General features: G+C 35.0%; 1 protein-coding gene across 11 annotated transcripts; it reads left to right on the top strand.

Moving 5' to 3' along the window:
• Positions 1–1431: 1431 nt before the first annotated feature.
• LOC107218028 lies at positions 1432–17139 on the top strand. Of its 11 annotated transcripts, XM_046745452.1 has the most exons (12): positions 1432–1923; positions 2477–2590; positions 4489–4667; positions 5455–5760; positions 6448–7076; positions 7602–7814; positions 8073–8393; positions 13061–13259; positions 13346–13518; positions 14483–14580; positions 14726–14987; positions 15750–17138. In XM_046745452.1, the coding sequence occupies exons 3-12, from the start codon at positions 4535–4537 to the stop codon at positions 16290–16292; spliced, it is 2877 nt and encodes a 958-aa protein (XP_046601408.1). In that variant the 5' UTR covers positions 1432–1923; positions 2477–2590; positions 4489–4534; the 3' UTR covers positions 16293–17138. The 11 variants fall into 11 exon arrangements, with proteins under 11 accessions (XP_046601408.1, XP_046601409.1, XP_046601402.1 ...); XM_046745453.1 differs by having other exon boundaries at positions 1432–4667; positions 8073–8298; positions 8362–8393; positions 15750–17139; XM_046745446.1 differs by having other exon boundaries at positions 1432–3749; positions 4027–4667.
• The last annotated feature ends 9646 nt before the right edge of the window (positions 17140–26785 follow it).

Genomic DNA, 26785 nt, shown 5'->3' on the forward strand with positions numbered 1-26785 from the left:
TGAAAGTGAATAGCGGAGAAAGCAGTACGTGTCCCGTGGCTGTAATGCAGTTAAAATATTTCTAGCTGCAAGTGGGCAGACATCTTTAATAGGTTTGACATGCGCTTATTGCGGAAAACTTACTATTTATTCATCGCTTCGTGGACCAACATTTAAAATGAATAATTTGAAATCAGCAATTCAAAAAGAATTAGTTACATAGTCGGAGACTATCGATTCAAGTAAAAATTGCTGGAAATGATAAGGAACTGACCTTGAAAATGGTGAAGCAAGTTTTCAAAACGCAATGGCCTAAGAAGTGTGCTTTTGCACTTAAGAAAACTATAAGTCAGTCCTTCAATTTTTTCTTATAAAATTTGCAACCGACACTCTTGAATATGGTACTGTTGAGGAAAAATACGTTATATAGTAGGCGTTGCAAGAAAGTATTTATTTTACAATCTATGCAGGGTTTCAGGCTCTAGTAATCCCCACTGAAAAGGGAACTTCAAACTTCAAGTATCGGACGGGTCAATTTTTTGGGTCTCTGCGATCGTACATTTATTTAACTGCTAAGTGGATGTTGGGGTAATTTGGACCTCGTGAGACCACGAAAAGCTAAATAAATCGAGAACAACTTGACCGTTGAAATTCAGAATTTAGTCTGTTGTAATCTAAGAAAAGCTGCATCTATTGAGACTAAAAGCATCGAAAGACGTTAATCCATTCTCGAGTTATCATTATTTTTATTTCTTTTCTGATGTTACCCAATTAACTTGATAACTACTATATCAATCGTACCCGAAATCTAATCGGTTTCAAGTTAAGAAAGGTCTTGAGATTGAAACCAAATTCTAGAGTTGCAACACTACAAAGAAAAATAATTCTTTAACGTTGCGAACTTCAACATGGATCGTTTTTAAAAGCCACGACATATTGGCATCTTCATGAAAGTGATTAACAAGAGATGTTTACAAGACAATCGATGGAAGAACTATAAACAACGACGGACAACTTTGATGAACAAAATGTCTTTACGGACGTCTCAACGATGGCATATTTGTTGTTGGTGTATATTTTCAGTTCTAATTTAAAATATATGTACGAGAATAGATATCACTCGAAAAAACTTTGAGCAACTGCAAATTGCAATACGGTGATTGAATGTCTCTACTAGGCAACTCTGATTGAATAAATAACTAAACTAATTCTCGACATAGATTGACAGTGTAGAAACATGGAAAATATACCGTTGTAGGTTTCGTAATTCTACGTAATTTAACTTTGCAGGGGAAGATGGTAGGGTATACTCGATCCGTGACAGGCGCGTTCGGTAATTGTGTCTTATTGACTCGATTTGATTCGTTAAGTATTTTCAAGTGGCAAAGTATGTGCAATACGAATCTCCAGCACCGCGATCTACTAGATCAGAATATTAGTCAAGCCCTGCAGTAATAGTCTAACAGACCAGTGGGGATCCCATCCTCTCATAGACTACGCTTTCTGAACATACTTTGTTCTCTAATAGTGCAGCGTGAATCTCTAGATGCTTGATACAAGCTGTTAGACAGTGTTAGATATGTATTCACTCTGTGATTTCGTCATGTAAATAGGAGTCAGGGGATTAAATTCATTACATTAAACGTTAGTCATTTGACAGCGTAACAATAGCATTTTACTGTCGCGATCCAAGTCAAAAACGAATTTAATACAATTCATTTTACGATAGATAGAGTTCTTTTCGGTTTGTTATCGCGCTGTTATAGCGTTGTCATTTCTAAACAATTTCCGTTGACCTGTGGTATTGTTGTGTTATATTAGCAGTGATTAACTGGTGAAACGCGGCTTGAGTATAAATATTCATCGTACATTAGTCCCAGCACGGCTTGGTTTGTTGTCTAGATTGTTTTCAGTTTGAGGTCATCAAAGATTTTTCCCATGTTGGTACGATCCCTGAAAACCTAAAAAATTTTTTTAGTTTTTCCGATCATTCGTCTTCACCATATGAACTTTTCAACCGATTTCCAAAAGGCCTAAATCGATTTTTGTTAAAAAGAAAACACATTCCATTTTCGAAATGAAACATTTTCACACAAAATTCAGAGTGGAAGGATGTTCTTTCTATTATTTAAATAAGTTGTTCTATTCTCACTAGTATTTAAAATCTATTGTAAAAGTATGAGAAAAACTGTGAGTGTGTTTTAGGATTATAAAAACAATTTGAAAAATGGGTTATCAAATCGAAAATGTGGTATGAACTATGATGGATTTAGAACAGGTTTGGAAATAGTCCAGACGGTTAGAAAATAGAAAAAATGATTTGAAAAAAATTGAAAGAACCGTACTTCCACTCTAAATCTTACATAAAAATGTTTTATTACAAAAACAGAATATTTTTTTCCTGTTTCATATCAATTTATTTAGGTGTTTTTGAGATTGGTTTAAAAACACATACGATAAAGACGAGCGATGACCGAAAATTTTTGTAATGTCTTAGATTTTCGTACTAACATAGGTAAGATCCTTGATGAAATCCAACGATATCATGGTCAATCGGTTAGTGAGTCGCGTAGAAAGCCTCATATACGTATTCAGTGAAACGATATATTAGGTAAGTGCAGCAGCTTGATTACTAGATAAAAATCAGTTGAGCTTATAAGGTTCTTTCGCTTCGAAGAATATTCTGAAGTCTTCAATCCATGTCACTTATTTTTAAAGATCACCATGTGGAGGCCAAATTCTGTGAAAACTAATTGAGGTGAATTTACTCTAACATTTACTGCGATGCCCAAATCGTGACGGGAGTGATGAATTGAAATTGTAGATTTCAAGGTGGAGTCAGGGCTCACTATAGTTTATGCGTAATTGCAGGAGATCCACATTTGGCTATGGTACACATATCGAATGTTTTTTGTGAAACTCGACGCTAAGCGTCCGTAGATAGGCAACCGGAGATACACATGAGCCCTGTACTGCCGTTTCCGAAAGTATCTGATCAAACAGCTGACGGAGATTCCATTGGTTACACGAAGATATCTTTTCGAATTTAGCAGTACGGACGTCAAATGTAATTTTGATTTCACAAAACACTTCCGGTATTTTATATACTGACAAGAACACGCAACTTTTCAGCTCGATGTCAAACGAATCATTTGAATAGCTGTGGTTTTACGGAGGTTACCTAATGCAGCTAACAAAAGACTAGAAGTAATATTGATAAAAAGACGTCTAGAGACGTCTATAGCCATAGTCTTCATACGTGTCATTTTATCAAGTTGCATCCTTCAGAAGACTTTATAAGTGCTGAATTGAGTTCTAAAATGTTTTCAAAATGTCTAGTAAATAGTATTTGACTTTTGTGTTACGTGCAGATGGATAGAAAAACGTGTAGATGACACATTCAAGCTTCACCACTTAAGGTTTAGCGAAAAAATGTTGAGTACAATATTGTATGACGCAGATTATTAAATGCATCGTTATAAATATATTTGTACATATAAGAATAATATATTGTGTTACCAGTATGGAAAGTAGGCGATTTCTGATAGGTGTGAAGTTTGCACTGTGAGCCGAAAGGCGAGTTCTGTAATCACGTGAGTCAGATATCGCCCACTTTCCACACCTGTAACACACGCTACTATTTCCAGCACCTGTGAAGGATAGTTTGATTTGAGAAGCAATGAAGGTGTCACTGACAGCGTGTAAAATTGGAGTTGGTTAACTTGCGATGTCGATTACACAGCGTGTAAAATCGAGGACGTCAGTTGTGCGTATGTGCCAATGTAATTTTATCGTTCTGTTCGAAAATAGGGCATTTTATTCACGCTTCGAAAGTCAAATTTTCCAAGCAAGTGTGGAAAAGAAAAATTATTTCTTACAGATCCGTGCTGTCTGCAAAGATTTGGTGCGATTAAAAAATAATAATAAATTGGTAGATTTAGTTCTGGGTTATTTGATTTATGCTTACAAGACGTCTCTCCGTCTTTTTAGAGTTCTTAATGGTGCGTGGCAAACATGTGATTATAAATGATATGATATCGTGTACAGGTTGACAGTGAGTATAAGACGAATCCACTAAAGCAATTTGTTGGTGTTGGCCGCACTAACTTGCTGACCCCCGTTGTGTGCAGTTTTAACGAATGGATTAATCTGGTTTGATATTTGATAAGAATTCACTCCGCCATGTTCTTGTTAAAGCTCGGTGGTTAAAAAAAAAAAAAAAAAAAAATTGCCGTGGTAACTTTTTTACGTAACTGAGGGTATACATGTATATACAACGTATAGATATTGGATATACAAATATATATACACATTTATATAATCAGAGAAATACGTATTTCACCAAAACATATATTATGAAAAATTGATACCAAATGGAGAGCACGGCGATAAGAACAGTGCCCTATTTATGGGGTCAATGTAATGTTTTCACCATATAAATGAATCTCTACTGATTTCGATTCGCTCGATAAATAGATATAATATTATTTGCGTCGTTTGTATATGCAGCCAAACCCATTCTTGTCGCTGTCATCGGTGTTTGATACTGTGTACGATGAGTTCTGTGAATAAAAATGACAAGCTCAAGGAAGTTCTTGGCTTGTTACTTCTGCCCGATTACTCCATCGCTTCGACAACATGTCTCGACATATTACTCTCACACATCGAAAACAAGATTTCGAGCAGAGGTACGATATATGTTATTATATTTGCAATCAACTGACTCGTTTTTTGCGCAGTAGTATATATATTAAACTTTTCCAATTAAAACCCGAGTACCCGGGTGACCACCACTTCACATATTTATTACGAGTTTTCTGAAAAATTTCACCTTTGATCTGAGCTTCCTGACTCTCGCGATTCGCCTTATTTGGAAGCTATTTTTTTTTACCATTAAAATATGGAGGTTGAAAACAGGTAGCCACGGGAAGGACCCGGGTGCCCGCTTATAAATGAAAAATGATTTGGTCACCTGGAAATGAGTTGTGATACTGATACATGTCTTAATGACATAACACAGATTATTGGAAAAATAAATAAACCTATGCTACGCTACTACCATTGCTACTAACATTTCGAACATCTGCCAACCGCCACAGATCAAGACTAATCGCGCGATGTCTGTGGAGCGTTCGAAACCTCTGCTCCAATTTCCCTTTGCAGTGAATGAACTGTCCTATAAGACTTTAAAACAGCTGATATACTTTTTATTTATGCTAATTGGATAAAGTGAATTGATTTTGGATGGCTCCGTTCACATCCGCAATCAAAAAATAATAAAAACTAGAGAAACCAAGTACCCTAAGGGCGCATTCATATGGTAAACGCTGGGTGCGCACATAAGGGTTAAAGAGTAAAACCAGTGTAAAATTCTAAAAAAAAGGATAATAATTTTTTTCATTATACTCAAATATATGCCTAATAACTTTTTTTTAAATATTATTATCTTATTGGTGTTACTTCTATGTGTTATAGGTTGCACGGGCGGCGATGTTGACAAGTCCATTTTACAAAAATGGGTTTCGAAAGCAATGGATACTTGGACAGTTGAAAAAAAGCCTTACCAGGCTGTGATGATATTCACTATAAAATTGGTCAGGATTCTTGGTCGCGATGAAGTCGACTTTCTCTATTGGTATCACAAAGATATACTGAATAAATTATGCACTGTCTTTGCTCTGAAGGATTCCCACGTCCACTCCTCCGTTAAAATGGCTTACACCAAGATGCTACTTGAATTTGTTAACCACACAAGCGGACGGCAATGGATCATCGAGACTGGTAAACGTCACTGACAATTTTATGGACCTGCCATTTATACGAATACAAGCGTAAAATTCGTCCAAATGTTTTCGTTGGTAGAATCTAAGGGTTTTTTTAAACAATTTTCTTCCTGTTTAGCGTTAATCAAAAAGTACTTTGTTGATATTGATAAATCTCTGTCAAGTTCTTGGCTTTTTCCAATAAGCTTACGATTAGTCAATTTCTGATTGTCAGTAAAATTCGAATTATGTATGAATTTGTCAGTTTTCTTTGCAAGGTTTCAATGCAGTGTCAAATCATCTGTCATTTCAATCAGACATTTACGGTCAAATCTTGGTACGACTAATCAGAAAGCGCTGGCACAAAAGATACAAAAAAAAAACATTACCTCATCAAGGTACCTCATTTATTTGAATCGACTGCATCCTATCTGGATGCAAATATGATTCAGATGTGGTAATTAGATTTACCTCGCCAACGATGAATTTTGTACAGATTAGTCAGCAGATGAAAAGTAAAACATCTGTAAAGTAAACCTTTTTTTGATTGGTTTTTATGCAGCAAGAATATTAGTTCATAAACTTTTTCAATCAAGGTATCGTCTGAGACTGTCATAGGAATGCAAAGGAATGTAATTTGCCAGAGAAAGATGTCACCGTGAAAATATCACTGAGATGTTCATCATGATGATTATTAATTTCACAGAGGCGTGGATAGAACAAGCAAAGTTTTGCCACTCGAATCGGATGCTGTACGTGACAAGAGAGAGTCAAAAATTCATATGTAAATTATTGATGTTCGAATCTGGAAACACCGTGTTTTGTGGACGAGTCATTTCCGTGGCTGCCGAACCTTTTATTAGGAATAATTTCAGCCTTCAGCCTCGACAAAACCTTGAGGAAAATGAAGCGTTTCTTAGCGCAATAGACGTCCTGACCGCCATAATGGAAAACACACTGTTCTTGAGCATAGACAACGCGATACCACGACTCCTGGATTCGGTGACAAACCTCGAATCCAGGATAATGGGTTTATTCGAATCCTGCACAAGCATAAAATTCCACTCACACATTATGAAGCTGGTATATCTACTGCTATTCATGAGACTCAAAGACGGAATCAATGGATCCAATGGGGTCGTGGACCCTAAAGCATGGGAGGTTTTTGGAGTAACTTTACAATTCATAGACTCGGTACTGTTGGCAAAAAAACATATTTTGGGCATGGCAAATGGTGGAAAATTGCTTTTAACATACTGGAAAAAAGTGAATCGATTGTGTGATATAAAAATGCCAAGTAATTACCAAATTGAAAATCACGGTGTAGTTTTACTGGTAATGAAAATAAGTAACTCCTGACATTCACTGCAATTATATATGATACTTACGTCTCATTACCTTATGTCAATTAGTTATCTCGTTTATAGTAGATTGAAAGTTGAATTTTACCCCCTAGGAAAAATTTTTACCCAATATATTTTTGGTACAAAAAAGACTAAGGTCTAAAGGTCTAAAGGTCTTTTCAACCGCCACATTGTCCGTTTTTAGATCAATCCTAAGTATTCATTTTTCCCCTGAAACATCTTAATAATTACTACGAGGTTTTTATTGAAAAGCGGAGATTTTATTGCAAAAGCCTCAAATTTTAGAAAGTGGGATTATAATTAGTTGATATGATGTTGCACATTTCGCACTTTTAACGAAATATTTTCAGTTTCCTTTGTTTTCAAAAATCATTCCTATGATCCAGTATTTTTTTATCCCTCGTCCATCGATTACCAGATAATGCATTCTTTTCTCAATACCTCATCAACTAAAGGGGAAAAAATGTTCGTTTATTAACAATAATGTTTTACGCAGATGGGTCTGTTGGACGTATTTGTGTGTGTTCCGGAAATTCCCGAGGACGAATTCGAAATCTTCTTGTACAAGTTTTTCAGCGTCACAAGCACTTATACACAAAGGTTCTGCTACATGTTACGCGACACATTACTGAGGGAAGAATTGCCGAAAGAATTGATGGCCAAAACGTCTATTCAAATAATACTAGACACGTTAGACGTTATGGACAGGGTAGGTAATCAGGTTACATTTATCACTTATTAATATTCATTTGAAAAATTGGAAGATGAAATTTTGTAATGGTTCATAATTTAAAAAACAATTATAATGAATATTAAACAAAAAATCAGGAATCCGCTTTTCAACGAGTAGATTGAAATTTAAAAAAATTTACGCAAATGAAAAATGAGGTATTAAAATCTTAGCTGATGTAAAAGATAACGCCCCGTAAACAATAATCATTTTTCAATTTAATCTTTTGAATCACAGGAGGGCGTGGCGATTTTATTTCAATTAATGTCACACCTATTGAAGCAATATGCAAGCGCTGGAAATAATGAAGCAAGTTGTCGATATAATTTTACAACCAGTAAATATGGAAATGAGGTTGAATATCATAAGGTACCACGATGGAAGGTGATTCTCAATGGCGATCCGATCGTTAAGTTCCCAGAGCTGTTGTCTGCTGTTCTTCATGCTCTTGCGACAATTTTACGTAAATATAAATTCAAGTGGCAAGAGTGCTTGGAAACTATAACCATTCTTCCATCCGTTCAAGCTATCCTGAATCATCCAAACGCTGGTCTGAAGGTACGAATTAGCGTTGATAAATTTTCGTTTGTCTAACAAATGACTAACAAGAAGTTTTAGTGTAATAAAATTGATTCGTAATTTTCAATAAAATTTTTTTAACGATAAACGAAACTACAAAAGGCCAACAAAACTCGACAATGGCTAAATAATGAAGGTTAACATACCTAATTAAAATTATGACAAATTCAATAGGTACACTGTACTTACACATTATTTCTAAATGGTTTACATTGTAAGTATATGTATACGAAAAGGATTGATCGATTCAGTTTCTGTTTAGAACCAGTTTTTTAATCACGAAATGAAAATTTTTTTTTGCACCTTTTGTCACATGCGGAGCGGTCTCGCACGTGACGACTTAACCCTCTAGATTGTCGCAGAGGTTTATTTTTGCGTGGGTTGGTAGATGATCGTCCTTTACAGGGCAATCCCTGGGAAATGGGTTGGAGGATTTAATTATATTGTAACAGAATGTTTACTATGGAACCAAGTTTTAATGAATCAATTGCAAATAGCAAGCGACAGCAGCAGGTGAATATTTGAGACGAGGAAGCTTACAATGTTTTTATCTAATATTATCATTCACTCCTTTGTCTACTCACTCTTTAATTACACATCCGAAGAACGGCTCTCACTCGTTTACACTCACTTATCACTATTCTTATTACTACACGTCTCTAGAGAGTTCGTGGCTCGAGCTTTTGACACTTATTCTAACTTCAAGAACTAACGCCGCGACGCGAGACGCTTTTAAATACCGCTTTCGATATTAGAGGGGTTCCCTCTCTAATTGTCGGTGATTCTAACAAGGAAACGTTTTCAGGTGTCCCCCTCCGATTTCGATGAAACTCTGGTATGTTATAGAGGGTCAAAATCGATGGCATACGTATTTTTTTTATCGGCCCAAACTCATTTTAAAGGGGTGAAACACCCCTCCAAAGTTGGCCCTCCCAAGATGATTTTTCTGTTTTGCATACAAGGAGGGGATTTTGATAACTAATAATGATAGTAATAAATACCTTGTCAAAAGTGATGAAAAACACACTTCGAATATTCTCAAGAACTCTTTATTTTAGGGGTTAACTTGTATATACAAAGTTCATTTTTTACATTAGAAACAAGATGTTCATCAGAGCTCAATCAATCCAACAGCACTGTGAAGAGCATGCAAGAATACAGAATACGTGCTTTCGATTTTTTCCCAAAAACTGAATTCTTATCGACTTTTTTCCCAATATTGCGGATTATGTCTAGTATTTAGCCATGAATCATTGAATAACATTGTTTGAGGCTCGCATTCATTCTGGCATCGCTCTCTTATCATTTTACTGTTTTATCATTTTTTTTCAAGAAACGTAAATATTTTTCATTTCAAGCAGACTCTCAACTACTCGAAAATTTGATGTGTGTCATATGTAAACAAGTCATATCTCTACTTGAATTAATTCTATGGCACAGATATTTTTTTTAACGATTACGCGTATCTTTCGGATATTTTCAATATGAAAAGTCGTGAGACCGTTCAGTGCTTGTTAATACGTTAATAACATAACTTCGAGCAGTTATTGAATTTCTTCTCACGTTTACAATGAAAGTGAATCCAATAAACGTTATTAAACTTCCGTGGGCAGCATTTGAAGTAATGAATATACCCGAGTCCCCGTTAACAAATGATGAACGTGAAATAGTAGTGAACTTCGAAAACATTTTATTACAAAGCATGACAGAATATGTATAATAGTGTGGAAATGATTGAGGAAAATTCTCTTGACTTTGAAGAGCCCTACAAAAATCTTGAAACGTTCGCAGTGGAAGATGCAGATTTTCAGGTGCCTTCCGAAGGACCTGAAGATAGCTGTTCCGAAGATGACGAACCTTTAAGTTTCGATTATAAAACAAGAGCTGTTGAATATTGGAGAAGTGCAAAGACAAAAAAAAATCGCTCAATTGATACGGTTCGTCATAGATATAAAAAAGTCAAATCCGTACGACAATTGCGTCGTTGGGCACACCAAATCAACCAGGGAGGGACATACGTGGAAAAATTGGCTCGCATATCAGAGTATACATTGCAGAATATGAAAAATGCCATTGACTCAGGCTTGATTGTTCATGATACGGATCTGCGAAGATGGGCTTTACAGGCCCAAGGACTTATCAGTCATAAGGATTTTCGATTTAAAGCATCGCCAACGTGGTTACTTCACTTTAAGAAGATCCATCGCGTTACTAGCAGAAAAATCAATAAATTCGTCACGCGAAAATCAGTGGAAAATAGTGAATATTTACACAAGAGTGCTGCAGAATTTTTGAAAAAAGAGTTGAACCTTATATTTCCGAATATGGATTACAAAATATATATAATTCTGATCAGAGTGGTTTCCAAATAGAGATTCATTCTGGACGAACGTTAACGGAAGAAGGAACTAAACAAGTGTCGTGCATAGTACAATCAGTAACTTCAACAACGCACAGTTATACTATACAGCCTACAATTTCAGCGGACGGAAAATTATTATCTCCTTTATTTATTGTTTTAAAAGAACGATCCGGAACGTTCGGACCTATAGTTGAACAACATTTATTCAGACTGCCAAATGTTTTCATCACAGCTTCCAAATCAGGAAAAATTACTTCAGGTATAATAATTCTTGTTTCGCGCTGCATATATTCAAACGGTATTAATTACAATGATTCATTACAGAGCATTTCAAGATGTGGTTAGAAGAAGTGTTTATCCCAAAAGTGGAACCGAAGAGTCTACTTCTAATTGATTCTTTGAGTGGGCATTATTCTAGAGTTGTGCAAGAGACAACACCTCCAGACAAAAAGTTGACGACTTTATTGATACCGAAAGGAACCACTGGAAAAATTCAAACTCTGGATGTTTTCGGCTTCCGTATATGGAAAAATTATATTCGTCATTTTTGAGACACCGTAGTTCTTCTTGATTATGATTTAAATTTACATTTAAGGAATAATATAATAAAATTACAGTCTTTAGTTCACAACCAACTGTCATCTCCGCGATATCATAATTTGTTTCGTTATGCGTGGCATAAAAACGGGTTCATTGCAAAGAAACCTGATGAATTTGATAACCCCGTCGATTTTGCATTTGGACAGTCATCTCATCCGAATTGTGAAATCGAAGGTTGCACGAATGTTGCAGTAATCAGATGTTCTTAGTGTAAAAAATCACTTTGCCTACAGCATTTTTTTGGTGAATATCATTATTGTACCGACTATCATCCATAAAGCGTTTTATAGATAAACTTGGAACTTGTTTTTGTTTAAAGGGTGTGGCCACGGTAGAGGAAGTAGAATCATGTGCATATTCAACAATTTTGTATTATATAAAAACGTAATTTATTTACAAAACTATTTACAGGTGTATTTAGTGTATGAATCAAAGTAACAAAAAAAAATTGCTTTATTCATTTTTTCAATGCAAAATGGCTAATAATCACTACTTGTTTTTTGTTTATCTTTTTCCCAGCCCTTACCCCTCAAATATCTGTGCCATAGAATTAATTCAAGTAGAGATATGACTTGTTTACATATGACACACATCGAATTTTCGAGTAGTTGAGAGTCTGCTTGAAATGAAAAATATTTACGTTTCTTGAAAAAAAATGATAAAACAGTAAAATGATAAGAGAGCGATGCCAGAATGAATGCGAGCTTCAAACAATGTTATTCAATGATTCATGGCTAAATACTAGACATAATCCGCAATATTGGGAAAAAAGTCGATAAGAATTCAGTTTTTCGGAAAAAATCGAAAGCACGTATTCTGTATTCTTGCATGCTCTTCACAGTGCTGTTGGATTCATTGAGCTCTGATGAACATCTTGTTTCTAATGTAAAAAATGAACTTTGCATATACAAGTTAACCCCTAAAATAAAGAGTTCTTGAGAATATTCGAAGTGTGTTTTTCATCACTTTTGACAAGGTATTTATTACTATCATTATTAGTTATCAAAATTCCCTCCTTGTATGCAAAACAGAAAAATCATCTTGGGAGGTGGTCAACTTTGGAGGGGTGTTTCACCCCTTTAAAATGAGTTTGGGCCGATAAAAAAAAAATACGTATGTCATCGATTTTGACCCTCTATAACATACCAGAGTTTCATCGAAATCGGAGGGGGACACCTGAAAACGTTTCCTGTAAATCTGATACTCTTCACACAACAGCCTTGGAGGAGCCGGGTTCCGTAGATGTCGTTATTAGGCTGTTTTTAACGGAACTAACTTCGCTCGCTCGTCCGACACCCCTTGGAGGGTCGGACAGCGAGCAAGGTTTTTGCTGATCTTACAATTTAGAACAAAGGCCCGCCTCGCGATGATCATTCTCGAAGCGCGTCATCTCGCGCTCGCCTCATCCCGGTGTTGATTACACCCGGGATCTGGCGGGTGCGGGAACGCTGACGTTGCAGCGGTCCACTGCGCCGCTGCGCTTTCGTCGTGCCACGGACTGGATTATATATGGTTAAATTATATGTATTTAATAGTGAAATTATGGCTATGCTTCCTCGTCTATTTTAAAAGCGAATTAATAATAGATGACATATTCGTGCAATGATAATTTAGTGTATGTACATGCGGCGTTCGCGACACTTTCAACTGAATACTATTTGAAGTACAACTTGATGCTACTCAGGTGTGTATCCAAGCGCTTTCGCTCTGCAGAATGGGAATTGAGAATTTTATGGCACCAAATTTGGTACTGCTGATGAAATTGGACAGGCAGACAGATGAAATGGGACTAGTACTGTGCAAACGGCTACACGATGCGGAGTGGCAAATCAGAGAGAGCGTTTTGCAAGTGATAAATACAATTGCGAGAATAGCCGAAGACAGTAAGGCAGTATAAGGAAATAGTAGTTAATCGAGTTGAAACTTGATGTTTGAAAATTAATTTCTGCATCTGTTATTCTTCTTTTAGAATATCCAGCCTTTCAAGATTTACTTCTTGCTAACCGGTTTCCAGAGTTGATCGTTGACATCGCTGCTACCGACGAAGTTGGTTACGTAAGAGCAACAGCGCTAAAATGCCTCTCAAATTTTGTGCGACTACACAAGATATGGACTGACAAATTGTACCACCTCGATCTGCCGGTAAATTGAGTTTCACGTATGTATGTATATTAGGTGGTCCTTATAAAGGTCATTTTTGAATTTGGACTAGCTTACCCCCTAAATCGGCCCCAAACAATTCAAAAACCAATCCTTTATTTTTTCAGATGTTTACCAAAACTTTAACGCCTGCTCGCAAAAGGCTGGATTCCCCCATTTAACTCCTTCAGGGGTGCATTAAATCTAGGGGACGGATTTCGATCAAATTTGGTATACGGGGATTTTTTGGATCACTGACGCATCTGAACTTAAAGTTTGAAAATTCAAAATGGCGGATCCAATATTATGGACGATAATCCGAACAATTACTGGATTTTAGTGAAATTCGGTACTCAACGACTTTTGCGGTCACTGATTACGAATATGTACTCGAAATTAAAAAATTAAAAATGGCGGATCTAATATGGTGGACCAAAATCCCAAAAGTCACTTGATGTTGCCATATTGGATCCACCATTTTGAAATTCATGATTTCAAGTTCAGATTCGTAATCAGCGACCTCAAGAACCCCCGAATACCGAGTTTTTTTCAAAATCAGATAACTTTTTTCATTATTATGATTAATTGGCAACATCAAATGACTGTTAGGATTATGGTCCGCCATATTGGATCCGCCATTTTGAATTTTCAAATTTTGAGTTCAGTTTCGTAACCAGCGACCCAAGAAAGCTTCCTAGACCAAATTTTATCAAAATCCGTTGGGTAGGTTTAATGTGTTCCTGAAAGGGTTGACTGGGGAAATAAACCCTTTTACGGGCACGGGTTAGAGTTGAGATGAAAATCTGAAAAAATAACGGAATTATTTTTTAATTATTAGAAACTGATTTTAGGGGTGAGGTAGTAAAAATTCGAAAATGACTGTTTAAGGACCACACCAAATTTTATATTTATAAATATATCGTAGAATATCTAACTGTATTGAACGACCCTAATTCATCACTTTCAGAACGTAGCTGTAAATTTGATAACCAATGAAATGGAAGCGATAGTAAGAAGAGAAGCTGTTATACTTGTCAAGGAATTGTTCGTCTATAGGAAATGCTTGTGAGTTCAAACATCATACAAACATTCTAAGATTTCAACCTTGTGTACAGTAAAAGCTATGACGAACCCTTTGAAAAATTTACTCGAGTAATTAACATTCTCACGATTTCCATATAACAGACGATCCCATTTATCGCTTTTACAGAGAATCAACATTAGACAAAATCACGAACGTCATGTCCGCAACCGCCATTCTAGATCTTAACTGGGAAGTTAGAGTGAAGGCGCTGGATTTCTGGTCACAATTTATAAAGTCACGCCTTAGTGATCAGGGGATGCTAGATGGAACTTTTCCTACCTATACGTTTTCTAAAGAGCATAGAAGAATAGTTTCCCTCGACGAAGACGAGATCAAAAAACGGATCATTAAAGTTCTTGACGAATTAGCAAACCGAAATTGTCTGAGCGTAAGTCCATCCAACTTGAATCCAGCAAGACCGTACCTTCGAAATCAAAAATCAGGAGAAGTTGAAAAGCCGTTCGGAAAATCTCTAAAGTGTTATTGTTGGCAATTATGACAATCAGGAATGGATACAACGTCGCCTGTACTGTATAACAGCAATTATTCTGAGTAAATTCGAATATTTTGCACAAGTTAAGATATCAATAACTCGAACAAATTTTTTGTTAATATATTTTGTTCACCATAGAAACCTCAAGTGTCAGCGAAATTTAAAAGAAAATAATTACCCATCTTCGGAATGCATAGAAATAAATTTGTGTAAGTACGGTGTAACAAATGTTCTTCAACAATTACATTGCGCGTTATAGCTATACTATAATACACGATTTCTTGAAGGCTTTTGAGACAATTCGCCAGAAACTGAACAGCGAGAAAATGAGCCCGCAACACTATAATCAGATCAATAACACTAAAATTCAATCCCTTTTAACCTTCTTTTTTCATATTTCTATTACATAGTAGGGACATTGTTTCGGTAGTGTTCACCATTGTTTGCGCAAATAACATTGTTGGAGATTTTTCAAACGGTTTTTGCTCTATTTCTTATGGTTGATCCAGACAGTATGACTGATTCGTTGTGAACAGAAAATGATTAAACGTTTAAAAGAAGAAGAAAATTAATTGAAAATCGAGCAGCAAATTGTTTCTGAAAATTACTGCTTTCCATATATTCATATTTTCTAACATTTAGCGAATTCTTGTGCAGGTACTTCTGGCCACGTTGGACAACGACAGTGATTTCCAAGTATGCAAAGCTTCCGGCGAAATAGTAAAGATGCTGAAACAAATATTCGTCTCTTATAAAATAAGACCGTCCTGCAACACGGAAAATGATATTCCTCTCGTAGCTTCAGACAGAAATTTGAATAGCAAGATTTTATCACTTGGAAAAACTCAGGATAGATTATGTATCCGAAACGAGACCCGAGAGATTGACCATCAGCCCAGGATACCAGCAAAAATTATCGACATCGTAGATTCAGATGAAGAGAATCCTTTGGGTTCACTTTACAAACGTACGTTAAATATGAGCATCAACGCACAGCCATCGAAAAGTAAAAACATCAAGTACGTGTCCAACGTTAATAGGAGCCAATTCATTCGTATGGTTTTCAATTATAACATAGACGCTTACCTAGAAGAAAAGAATCCATGGTTGAAAACTCACGCCAACAGTTTCAGATCTATTATCAACGATATTATCGTTGCTCATCAGAGGAACAAGGTTAACCATATGGAATATTGTTAATATATCGGATTAAGTAACAAAAAGATCTATCTTATATCACACGAGTATTATTTAAGTTTGTACGATACAATTTTTATTCCTACGTTGTAGAAACTAAAATGTATATCGATACGTTTCGGGCCGAAAGAAAATTGCTACAAGTTATAGGTATAAGAATTTCATCAAGAAAAAGGGACATGAAAGATAAGTAAAGTCTGCAATACTATCTGTAAAAATTTCTGTTGCTGAGAAAATTAATAAAAGAGTTTTGGTCTTATTGAATAGATCAACAGAATGAATTAACACGAGTTTAAGCAATGTTGAATCTTGCAACAGCGAAAATATGAATGATGTTATGCTACCAAAATATTGAAATACATGTTAAATCTGCCAAATTTCCTTTCACACGAATTGTAATGCAGAGCGTATTCTGTGATCATGCTGATCACTGATCAGAAATTTCAGTACCAATAAAGGTTTAATTAATGGCACAAGATTATTCATTTTAGAATTTAATGATAATCATTTATATTGTGAAATTTGAGCAGGTGATAAGGCAGGAGAAATAAACTTTAAAAATCACTTTATATTATATTGTGAATATTAGTATCCTTTCACATTTAAAGGGAGATAATTGCCAGTTAAATCAGCATTTTCCATCGCAAGAAATAAATCTCAAAGCTAAACGAAAGAAACGATTTTTTAAATTACGGAAATTTATGCGTCGCATTTTCTAAGAGTACGCTGTTAGGATCCGTTACGAATCTACTTAGGCACTCAATGTAATAAAAAATATTCTCGAAAATAATTTACACAGGAAATTATAAGCAAAATAAAATCCAATTGATGGTAATGTGAAATCACACGATAAAAAGGGAGATAATGAACTGAAATAAATTGCAAGGAAAATTTGAGTTTCCGAATTAAAATCGCAGTACGGAAATGAAAAAAAATTACACTATGAGTGACAAATTTTTCACGTAAAAGTTGGGCTTTCACCAATAGAAACTGAAGATGATTTTTTTGTATTACTGATTAACAGCGCGGGTTCTGAAATTTATTTTACGTATTCCCCGTACATAGTTTTATAATATATATTTTCTTCGTAATTTTCTGTACCCTAGTTTTTTCGACACAGATTTTTGGAAATTTCGTAAGATGAATTTTCTTTCTCGCCATTTTGAATTTTGTAATTCTGACTTCAGAATATGATTTTCTAAAGTTGTTCAGTAGAAAAATGTCCCCCTCAAAAAGTGAAAGGCCTAATATTTTACGTAAAATAAGGTATAACAGCGAACAAATCAATTCTTGGGTGCCAAAAACAGTTTATATAAATTAGATGACTGTATGACAAACTTATATTTTATTATGCACTGTTTTTTGAGTTAAGATAAGAAGTGAAAAATAAGAGCACGTGCGTTGTTGTTCGTCATTATTTAAATGAGGTATGAGCAACGTGAACATTGAAGAATTTTAAAACAAATGTTATCCAATTTAGAATGGAATAGGGGGTATCTTCACGTCTGCCATGAAGCTGCAGCAACGACAAATATCAGTATAATTACATTAGACATTTTTATAAAAAATTAAACAGTACTTGTTCACGAGTGAATTGGAAATTTGGGTGTATAATGCAAGAGAAGCTGCAGTTTAAATTTGTCGTTGAAATGAATATCCGGACAATCGGTACCTGAGATTGATCTGTAACAAACAAGTATCTAACCTCTCGTCGTCATTAGCTAAAACAGAAGTCTGAAAAAATTAAAACAACGTGTAAGAAAATGAGTGAAATGTCTGGAATGAACCAGGGAGATAATCTCGAAGAGATCTACGCCTGGATAGACGGAATCCCGTTTTCAAGGCCGAAGAAGAACATCCCTCGAGATTTTTCTGACGGCGGTATTTAACCCATTTTATTTAAAAGGATATAGATCAAACTTTATTCGCACATTTTCCTGATTAGTATTAATCGTTAGGCGGCATTTTTATTGACCATAACGTCAACCATTACTCCGCGTATGTCTTGCGATGCCAATGATATCTCAAAAACAGAATGATCGATTCACTTGTAATTTTGAGACAGAGTTCATGGATAGTTCAGTAACCGCTTTGTCACAATCCGATGTTAATTTCAAACAAAACGGCGACCGTGTGAAATTGAATCTCGATTTTCTTCTAACGTCTACAACTTTTTACTCAATTAATAGCAAAGTATTATAATTTAAAAAAAAAAAGTAAAAAATAGATCACACCATATAAGAATAATGTTACCAAATTTGAAGTAAATCTGTTCAGCCATTTTTGAGTCACGTGGGCACCACAAAGCATGTCACTCGGTATCATTGTTGATGTTATTGTCAATAATAATGCTTCTTAGCAATCGATTCTAATGAACGAAAATAGGCGAGTGAAGCTAAATCTGTATACTTTTAACTAAAAGAAGCCTCAGTCGAATGGAATGATTGAGAGTCAGGACAGAAATTTTTAAAGTTCACCCACTTCTTAACCATTTACTCGTGTACACCATCTAAATTTCCCTTTTGTACCTTTCTTCAACTCGTTAATTCTTACCCAATGAATTAGTACTCATGGCTGAGGTGCTGAGGGTCTATTACCCCCGGTTTGTCGACGTCCATAACTACATTTCGGCCAGTAGCGTAGCGGCAAAGAGGGACAATTGGAGCACTCTGAACCGCAAGGTGCTGTCAAAAATTGATCTCAGGCTTAGCAAGGAGGTGATAAATCAGCTGGCAAACGCCCAGCAGGGAGTTATCGAAAAGGTTCTCATGGATCTGCGGAATAAGATTCGGACGAAGGATGCTCGTGTCGAAAAAAAATCCAGCAATGCAATTGCATGTGAGGAAATAATCAAAGTAGGGACCGAAGCCGACATCGCCATTAAAGATCGCGGTACCAACTGCGGTAATTTCGAATCCATTCTTCACTCATTTACCCCAAAGGCTAAGAAATAACATTTTCATATCTTTCACGTAGATAAAAATATCCGCAAAGTTACTTGCTCGTCGGAAGACCTTAAAACACTCGGCAAAGTCTCTAGCTCCCAGGTTTCGATAACGAGAAACACGAAGAATTTACTTGGACAAGCCTGTAGATGGCTTTTTGGATGGATGTGGCCATTCACTGTTACTCCCGGAAACGTAAACGTCAAATGCTCTTCCAATTTCAAGGGTGAGTTCGCTGTTCACACTGAAAGAACGTCGGGAATACTGTTAGGTTCAATATTCATTCAACTACTTAACGATCAAATAACACTTAACTTGATTAACCGTTACTTTAGTTTTTTGCAATTAAATCTAACTTGATTACTCGTTACTCCAAGATTTTACTATTGAACCAATCTTGATTGGCCGTTATTTCGATATCGCACAATTAAACACACCTCGATGCCCCGTTACTTCAATGCCTGGTAAACAAACTTTACTTAATAACTAATTGTTTTAACCCTTTAAGGGGGTATTCTAGTGTAGAAATTTGAAAAAATCGATTTTTTTTTTTTTTTATATTTTCAAAGCTTAACCTTTTAAGAATGTGTCCTTGAAAGGACAAGTCAAAATTTCAATTATTTTCAGAGATATAGCTATTTTAGTGACACGTCTTCAATACTGGCTCGGCTGAAACGAATACTTTAAACGCGTTTTTCTCAAAACTACATTTTTCAAAACGGTTGACATGATTTCTCAAGTTCTATTGAACCGATTTACTTGAAATTTGGTGAGAATCTTCTCAATACATGTCTCTATCGCACGAACTATTATTATAACGAAATAATAATTTTTACTATTTTTAAAAAATTCAGAAACGTCCAAAAAAGTCAAAAAAAACGTATTATTTTTTCGGACAGCCGTAATTTGGCAAAAAAAAATTTTTTTTCAACTTTTTTTTGGTTAGTACGATAGCTGCATTTATGTAGATTAATAATCTTTTTTTTTTTTTTTTCTGATTTTGAAAATGCTTGCAATCGTGACAACATTGGCGCGCAATTTTTTTCGTACCCCCCACTTCAACAACTCATAGCACTTTCAATTTTGTATTTTTTGACTTGTTTTTTTTTTTTTTGTAATCGTGAAATGATAATAAACGCCTGATAAAAAAATGGATGGTAAAAATATTTTTTGTTTTTTGTTTATAGCACTTCAAAAAACACCTCAAATTCATGCCTCTACACTAGAATACCCCCTTAATTCACGCTGGGACGCTTAGCGTCCCACCTTTTTTTTTTGCACCTTTTTATTTATTAAACTACTTTTTTGGTAACAACTGTTGAGGTTTCTGGTTTCACGTGGTCACTGAAATATTCCTAAGTTAAAAAAAAAAATATCAAATTTATTTACTTATTGCAAAAATAGTACATGTAAGCAACTGGTCGAAATTCGTACTTTTCCACGAAAAAAAGTATTTTCTGCTGATTTACCATGAAAATCCGAATGCTAATTTTTACTCAAACTTAATACACACCAAAAGCTTTTACAGAATTTTTTCAAAGTTTTTCGTCCGGCTGTTTTTGTCTGACCGCCGTATTGGATCCGCCATTGTTGAAATTCAACTTGATTGCCCGTATTTAACGTAAACGGGGAAAATAATTATAAGAAAAACTCAGGCAATACGCAGTTGAACTAAACGCAATTACTCGCTACTTTATGAATGTATTACTATAGTCTACTTAATTACAGTACAAAAGTATAATAAGCAAGAGGTTGTCGACTGCAGTTCAATTTCATACATTCATTGTGATGGGTAATTTGATCGAGTTCACTTGCACGTGAATTAAATAATCGGTAATTTCTCAGGCAATGTGATCGTCGATTCTATAATTATTCTATTCTCTTGAAAATATTATAGAATAGTAAAAAATAGTTGTACATTGAAACCAAAATCCTCGCTAATCCTTTTTTTGAGTTATGAGTGATTAAAAAAATTGGTTAACACGCACTCAACGTATTCAGGTAGTAACTAGATTTATAACATTTATAGCCAATTTAGCGTTTCCCACTATTAACATTTAACAACAATTTTATTTAAATTATAAACACTGTACTCCGTTTTGTATAAATTTAGTTAAAACACGCCATGAGCCTTGAACAACAGCATTTTTCAGTCTCAACCTGTAACTATCACTGTCCATGGAATTTATTTTATGTTTCTTCCAATATTTATTGAACTCAATCCTTTGTTGACAAAGTTTACACATTCTTGAACGTGATTTAACAAAGTATGTGCTTTTAATGTTTCCGAAACATTTGGTATAGCATTAAAAGATTTTTTTCTCACTCTTCTAAACGTAGGTGTAAATCCGCTAAAACTTTTTTTTATAGAAAAGCAGCCGTCAACAACTTTATCCGTCGCCTTATATGATACATGATAGGCCTATATCAGCGCTTTTAACGCAACGAAGAAAGTTGCTGATGGCTGCTTTTCTATAAAAACAGTTTCAGCGAATTTACACCTACGTTTAGAAGACTTAAGAAGATGTTTTAATGCTATGCCAAATATTTCGGAAACATTAAAAGTACATATTTTGTTCAATCACGTTCAAGAATGTGTAAACTTTATGTTGATATACGTCTACATGATATGTGATATTCGGATGCATTTTAGTGCTTTTTTTGTACCGTCACTTGTTTGCACGATTCTTTTTATAACAAGAGTATGTTACGCGATTTTTCAGGAAGCACAAAATTGAGGTTACGTTCGCGTAATGTCAGATTTGTTCGCGACAGCGCATGCGCGGAGTATAGAAAAGACTTCTGGAACTTAAAAGTGGTTTTTTCTGTACTCCGCGCATACGCATTCGCAGATTCACTGGACCGTCATAGAAACGGGTACTTTGTGTACGGAAAAGACGCATGGAAAAACGAGTAAAACATGCTCGCGTTATATAAACATTATTACAAACAAACATGGTTGTAAATCTATAAGAAATATTTCGGAAAAACCCAATATCACCTTCTCGATGGTTGATAACTATCATAATTTGATGAAACTTGCAGAAGTGAGCGGCATAAACTCGTCTGCAGATCAAATGGTCGATGATGATTTGGCGGTACTCGAAGTTTCCCGTACTGGTGACGTCGAGGATGAAAGTGAGGAAAATTTGATTTCACGTCTGGCGTTTTTACGGCTGAGGCAAGAGCTCCAGGAGAAAGAGATTACGATTAGTAAGCTGAATCGTAAAGTATCTTCTCTGGAGTCTGCGGTGAAATTGAAAGACCGAAAGATCGGTAATTTGGCTGCCCAAGTATCGGTGCCTGCTGATTCCAGCGCACAAAATCTGCGGCCACACGTGATGGGTTGCAGCATTTCCAAGCTGCGATCGCAGGTGAAAAAATTCAGCACCTTGAAGAGTTGATTGCAGCAACGTCTCATTTCAATGACCGTCTTTCAGCTGGATGGAAAATTTTTGAAGCGAGACTCGCTGGCTGTATAATTCTTGCGTCACCAAACCAGGGAGAAGAAAAAAAGAAAAACTGATGTGAACGTGTAGTATACTTATTAAATCATTCTTTTAAATGAAAAAATACAAAATAAATATAAGTAAATGAACAGAATCAACGAATCCCAGATCATCGGCAATTTCAAAATTACACTTTTCACCCGATTGATTTTGATTGACGAAAAATTTGCTATACAGAGCAATTCTTATCTACAAACTTTCGAGAATTCATTAATCACTGAAAACGAATAAACGAAAATGAGTTCTACGAAGCTGCAGCTGAACTCTGATAGAACCCCGCAGTCTATTTCGTCAATAGCTGAGAAACTTGATACTCACAATACGGAGTCAAATAAATCTGATATAAATTCTCTATTTGTTAGTAATTTTATCTTCACCTAAGTATCGCGAGAGAAGGAAATTTTATATAAAAGTAGCATAACGATGCTCTATGACGTATTGATGGCTCGTCCCATAGCTTCTATTATACATACTCGTATATCTATTGCATTTCAGCACCGAAGCGTCAGGTTTTCACATAATTATCGTCTTATAATACACGTCATTTGCACCGCTATTTGATAACGGTAAGTTATTATAAGACCTCGGATAAACCGTTGCAGACTTGAAGATGTACGTTGTTGTTAGTGGCATGAGTAATAAATGAGTTCAATAACGAAAGTAACGAAAATCTCTTTAAAAACAAAAAAATATAAACTACTGAATTTACTTATATTTATTAATTATAATTAATTTTATTAATATAATTAATTATAACTACTGAAATTTTCAAAGAATCGATTTTTCTTTTACGGATTTTTATTATTTATACTATTAAGAATTTTGTTTTTTAATTTTAAGAAAATTCTACTCGGTGACAAAGTTATAGCAATAAATTTAACCGGGCATCCGGTTGGGATGGCTATACCTGGCTAACTGCCACGCTCCTCTTGACAACTGGATTTTGTATTTCTTTTGTTCGCAAAACTTGGATTTTTTAAAAAACAAGGTCGTTTGTAGAACCATCTGCGAAGTTGAAGATTTTAATATTAGTTGAATATCGTCTTTCGAAGAGTACAGTGCCTGTGCTTCCGTGAAAATTTAAAAAATGTTGAAACGTCGTTCCGTTGATCGCAAAGGACCAACAGACCAGCGTGGTATTCGTCTAAAGAAGAGAGCTGGTGTGATTGGCAGAAGACAAAGGCAGAGGGGTCAACTTTTGTCCATAAGCCCGCATTACCTGAGGTCGTAAAAACGGCAATTAAACCCATCTACGAGGCATTGAGTAGCGATGACTTGTTGGAAAAGTGGTTGGGTGGATTTTTTGAGAACAATAATGAGAGTCTCAATGGTAAAATTTGGAAACTTGCTCCTAAGTGTATGACAGGTAGTCGTAAAATTAAAGAAAATGCAACCAGCGTTCCAGTATCTACATTTAACGATGGAACTCTCGGTTATTTACAAATTCTACAATTACTTGGAATCAGCATTGGGGTTGAAGCTCGTAATTACTGTGAAAAAGAAGATGCTAACCGTTTGAAATACGCCAGGATACAATAAAGTCAATCCACTAAAGAAGCTAGAATTGACAAAAGAAGGTAGAAAACGGTAAAAAAGACGAAGATACGACAGAAATAATGCGAAGTTGGAATGGGAGACTCGCTGTAAGTTCACGTTGTACCTACCAGAAACTTTAAACGCGTTTTTCTCGAAACTATAACTATTTTAGACAGAATCAGCACGATAACTCTATCAATTTCAAATATTTTTTAGCCTTTTTTTTTAAATCTTGATAATTATTTCTCTATAGTCTATTAAGAGGTTTTTTCAATTTTTTGGTTGTACAATTTTTTATAAATCATTAAATTCTAATTTTTTTTTTTCCAATCGCATACTCAAGTCTCAAACACTACAATTTCTTTACTTATGAACTAAAAAATTCCCTCCGTCAGACTGTTACTACTACGTTATTTTACAAGATTCTTTTTTATTTTTTGCAGAATCGATCATTTTTGGTCAAGTTGTGATGTCAACAAGGAGGCTTCATCAGGAGGTTTTCATCAGTAGTCCTATTATACCCGTAAAAAATAGTGTCAACATTGAAAAAATCTTCTAGTTGAAGAGTTAATAAAATATGTGAAATCATCAATTTAATTTTTTTTTTCACCACATAATCTTTACAGTAATGTTTCAAATTTACTCGGTTTTCAGCGCGCACAGAGGTATGTGAGCCCTTAATGCTTGACACAGCTATGGTTTGTTAATTGAAAAATTTTTGGGTTTCACTAAGTGAGTTGACGAGTTTCAGTGTCTATTTATACAGTCAGACAAGTATATATTTACTACGATCTGGTGAAAGTTTCTCGCCGTGTGCTTGACCTCGACTACGCGAAACGCCGGGATAAGTTAATTTGAATATTTCTGTAAATACTTGAATCCTGCGATATTGCCGGATTCTTTAGAAAACAGGATACAGGATGTATATTCATACTGAGGTGATTTATTGAATCCAATAAGAGATCGCGCATATTATACTGTATATTACTGTAAGTTTAAGAACATTTCACTCACGTCTTGATATTTCTTTCATTCTGATCAACAGCGTTAGTTTTCCAAATTTTCAAGGAATTAGAACGACAAATATTCATCGAGTAACAGGTTTAACGAGATTTGAATATTTCTGACTGAGCGAGAATATGCGTTACTTAACAAACATTGCGACAAATGAATTTCAACAATAATTTGCATGTGCATATTGACGAATTTATTTTTCCTCGTGCTGTGAAAATCGTGAAAATGCATATTTAAGAAAAATTGATAAATTAGAGAAGTGTACAGAATTACAACAGCAACGTTTTCACTACTCGAAGTACGCAAAATTTTGTAGATTATAAAAAGAAGAAAAATTTCTATATCAATTACCGAAAGCTCTACTGATTCATTCTGATCAAATATCAGTTGAGTATATAATAAAGAAATAACAAGTACAATTTATCAGAAAAACGTGAACTTATTAGTAATAATACGTGCTCACGCCATATATATTGAGGTGAATTAATTGTAAATTAAAGACAAATTATAAAGAATCCTTATATTAAGTTTCGTATAATTTTTATCAGTGGCTACAACTTTTTATCATGAAATAATTTATCCATGTATTTATTTATCTATGTAACTATGTATATACATATCTATTACAGGAACTCTATGATGGTAGAAAATTGTAGTCAATTCGTATTGTATTCACTGATTATTATGCCCATACAGGGGGAAATTTCTAATATTTGTTACTCTATAGTTTTTAATAATTTTCTTTCTTACCATAATTCAAAAATATATTTCTGTGTAGTAGAATAAAAATATGTTTTGCAGCTGTAACCAAAAAATCTAGTGCGTGTAATTATTATTTTGTATTCCAGTCATTCATACTATACGAGTATGTTTACTTGTAACTATTATGCGAGTTCCGATGTTGGTTCAACCGTAAGTTGATATCAAGGTTTTAGTTCACTGAAAAATATGGTCAACTAAATGTACAGATTTAATATTGCAATAACCAGAAGATGAAGTAGTTGACAATTACAATTACACTAATCGTTGATAGTTACTTGTCTTACATTTTCTTGTAATTCCCCTATTTATTGAAACAAGATATATTTTACGAGAATTTTAAAGTACAACTATTGAAAATGAAATTTTGACCACTGCAAAAGTTAGATTTTGGGGCTAACTTGTAAAAAATTTCGAAAACGACAAAAAAATTTACCACAAAACGCAGCAAGGTTTATCGTCTTCCTTTTATCGGGACAAAAATTGTAATACGAATAACCCTTTGCGGCACAGCGTCTCAGATATGAGACAATTGTTTTTTAGATCGGTTATTCAACATTTACATTCAATTCTTGAGATATTGCTACTATTTTTTTTTTGTGCATAATCGGCCTTCGAAGATGTCATTGTTGACGTTTTAAGAGGGATTATTATGGTGATTCCGCGAATCTGGTGATCGCTATAAAGAAACAAAGTGTTGAAAATGCCTGTTTTTACAGAACAAATATAATTG

The sequence above is a fragment of the Neodiprion lecontei genome, chromosome 7, assembly GCF_021901455.1.
Source record: "Neodiprion lecontei isolate iyNeoLeco1 chromosome 7, iyNeoLeco1.1, whole genome shotgun sequence".
Taxonomy (NCBI): domain Eukaryota; kingdom Metazoa; phylum Arthropoda; class Insecta; order Hymenoptera; family Diprionidae; genus Neodiprion; species Neodiprion lecontei.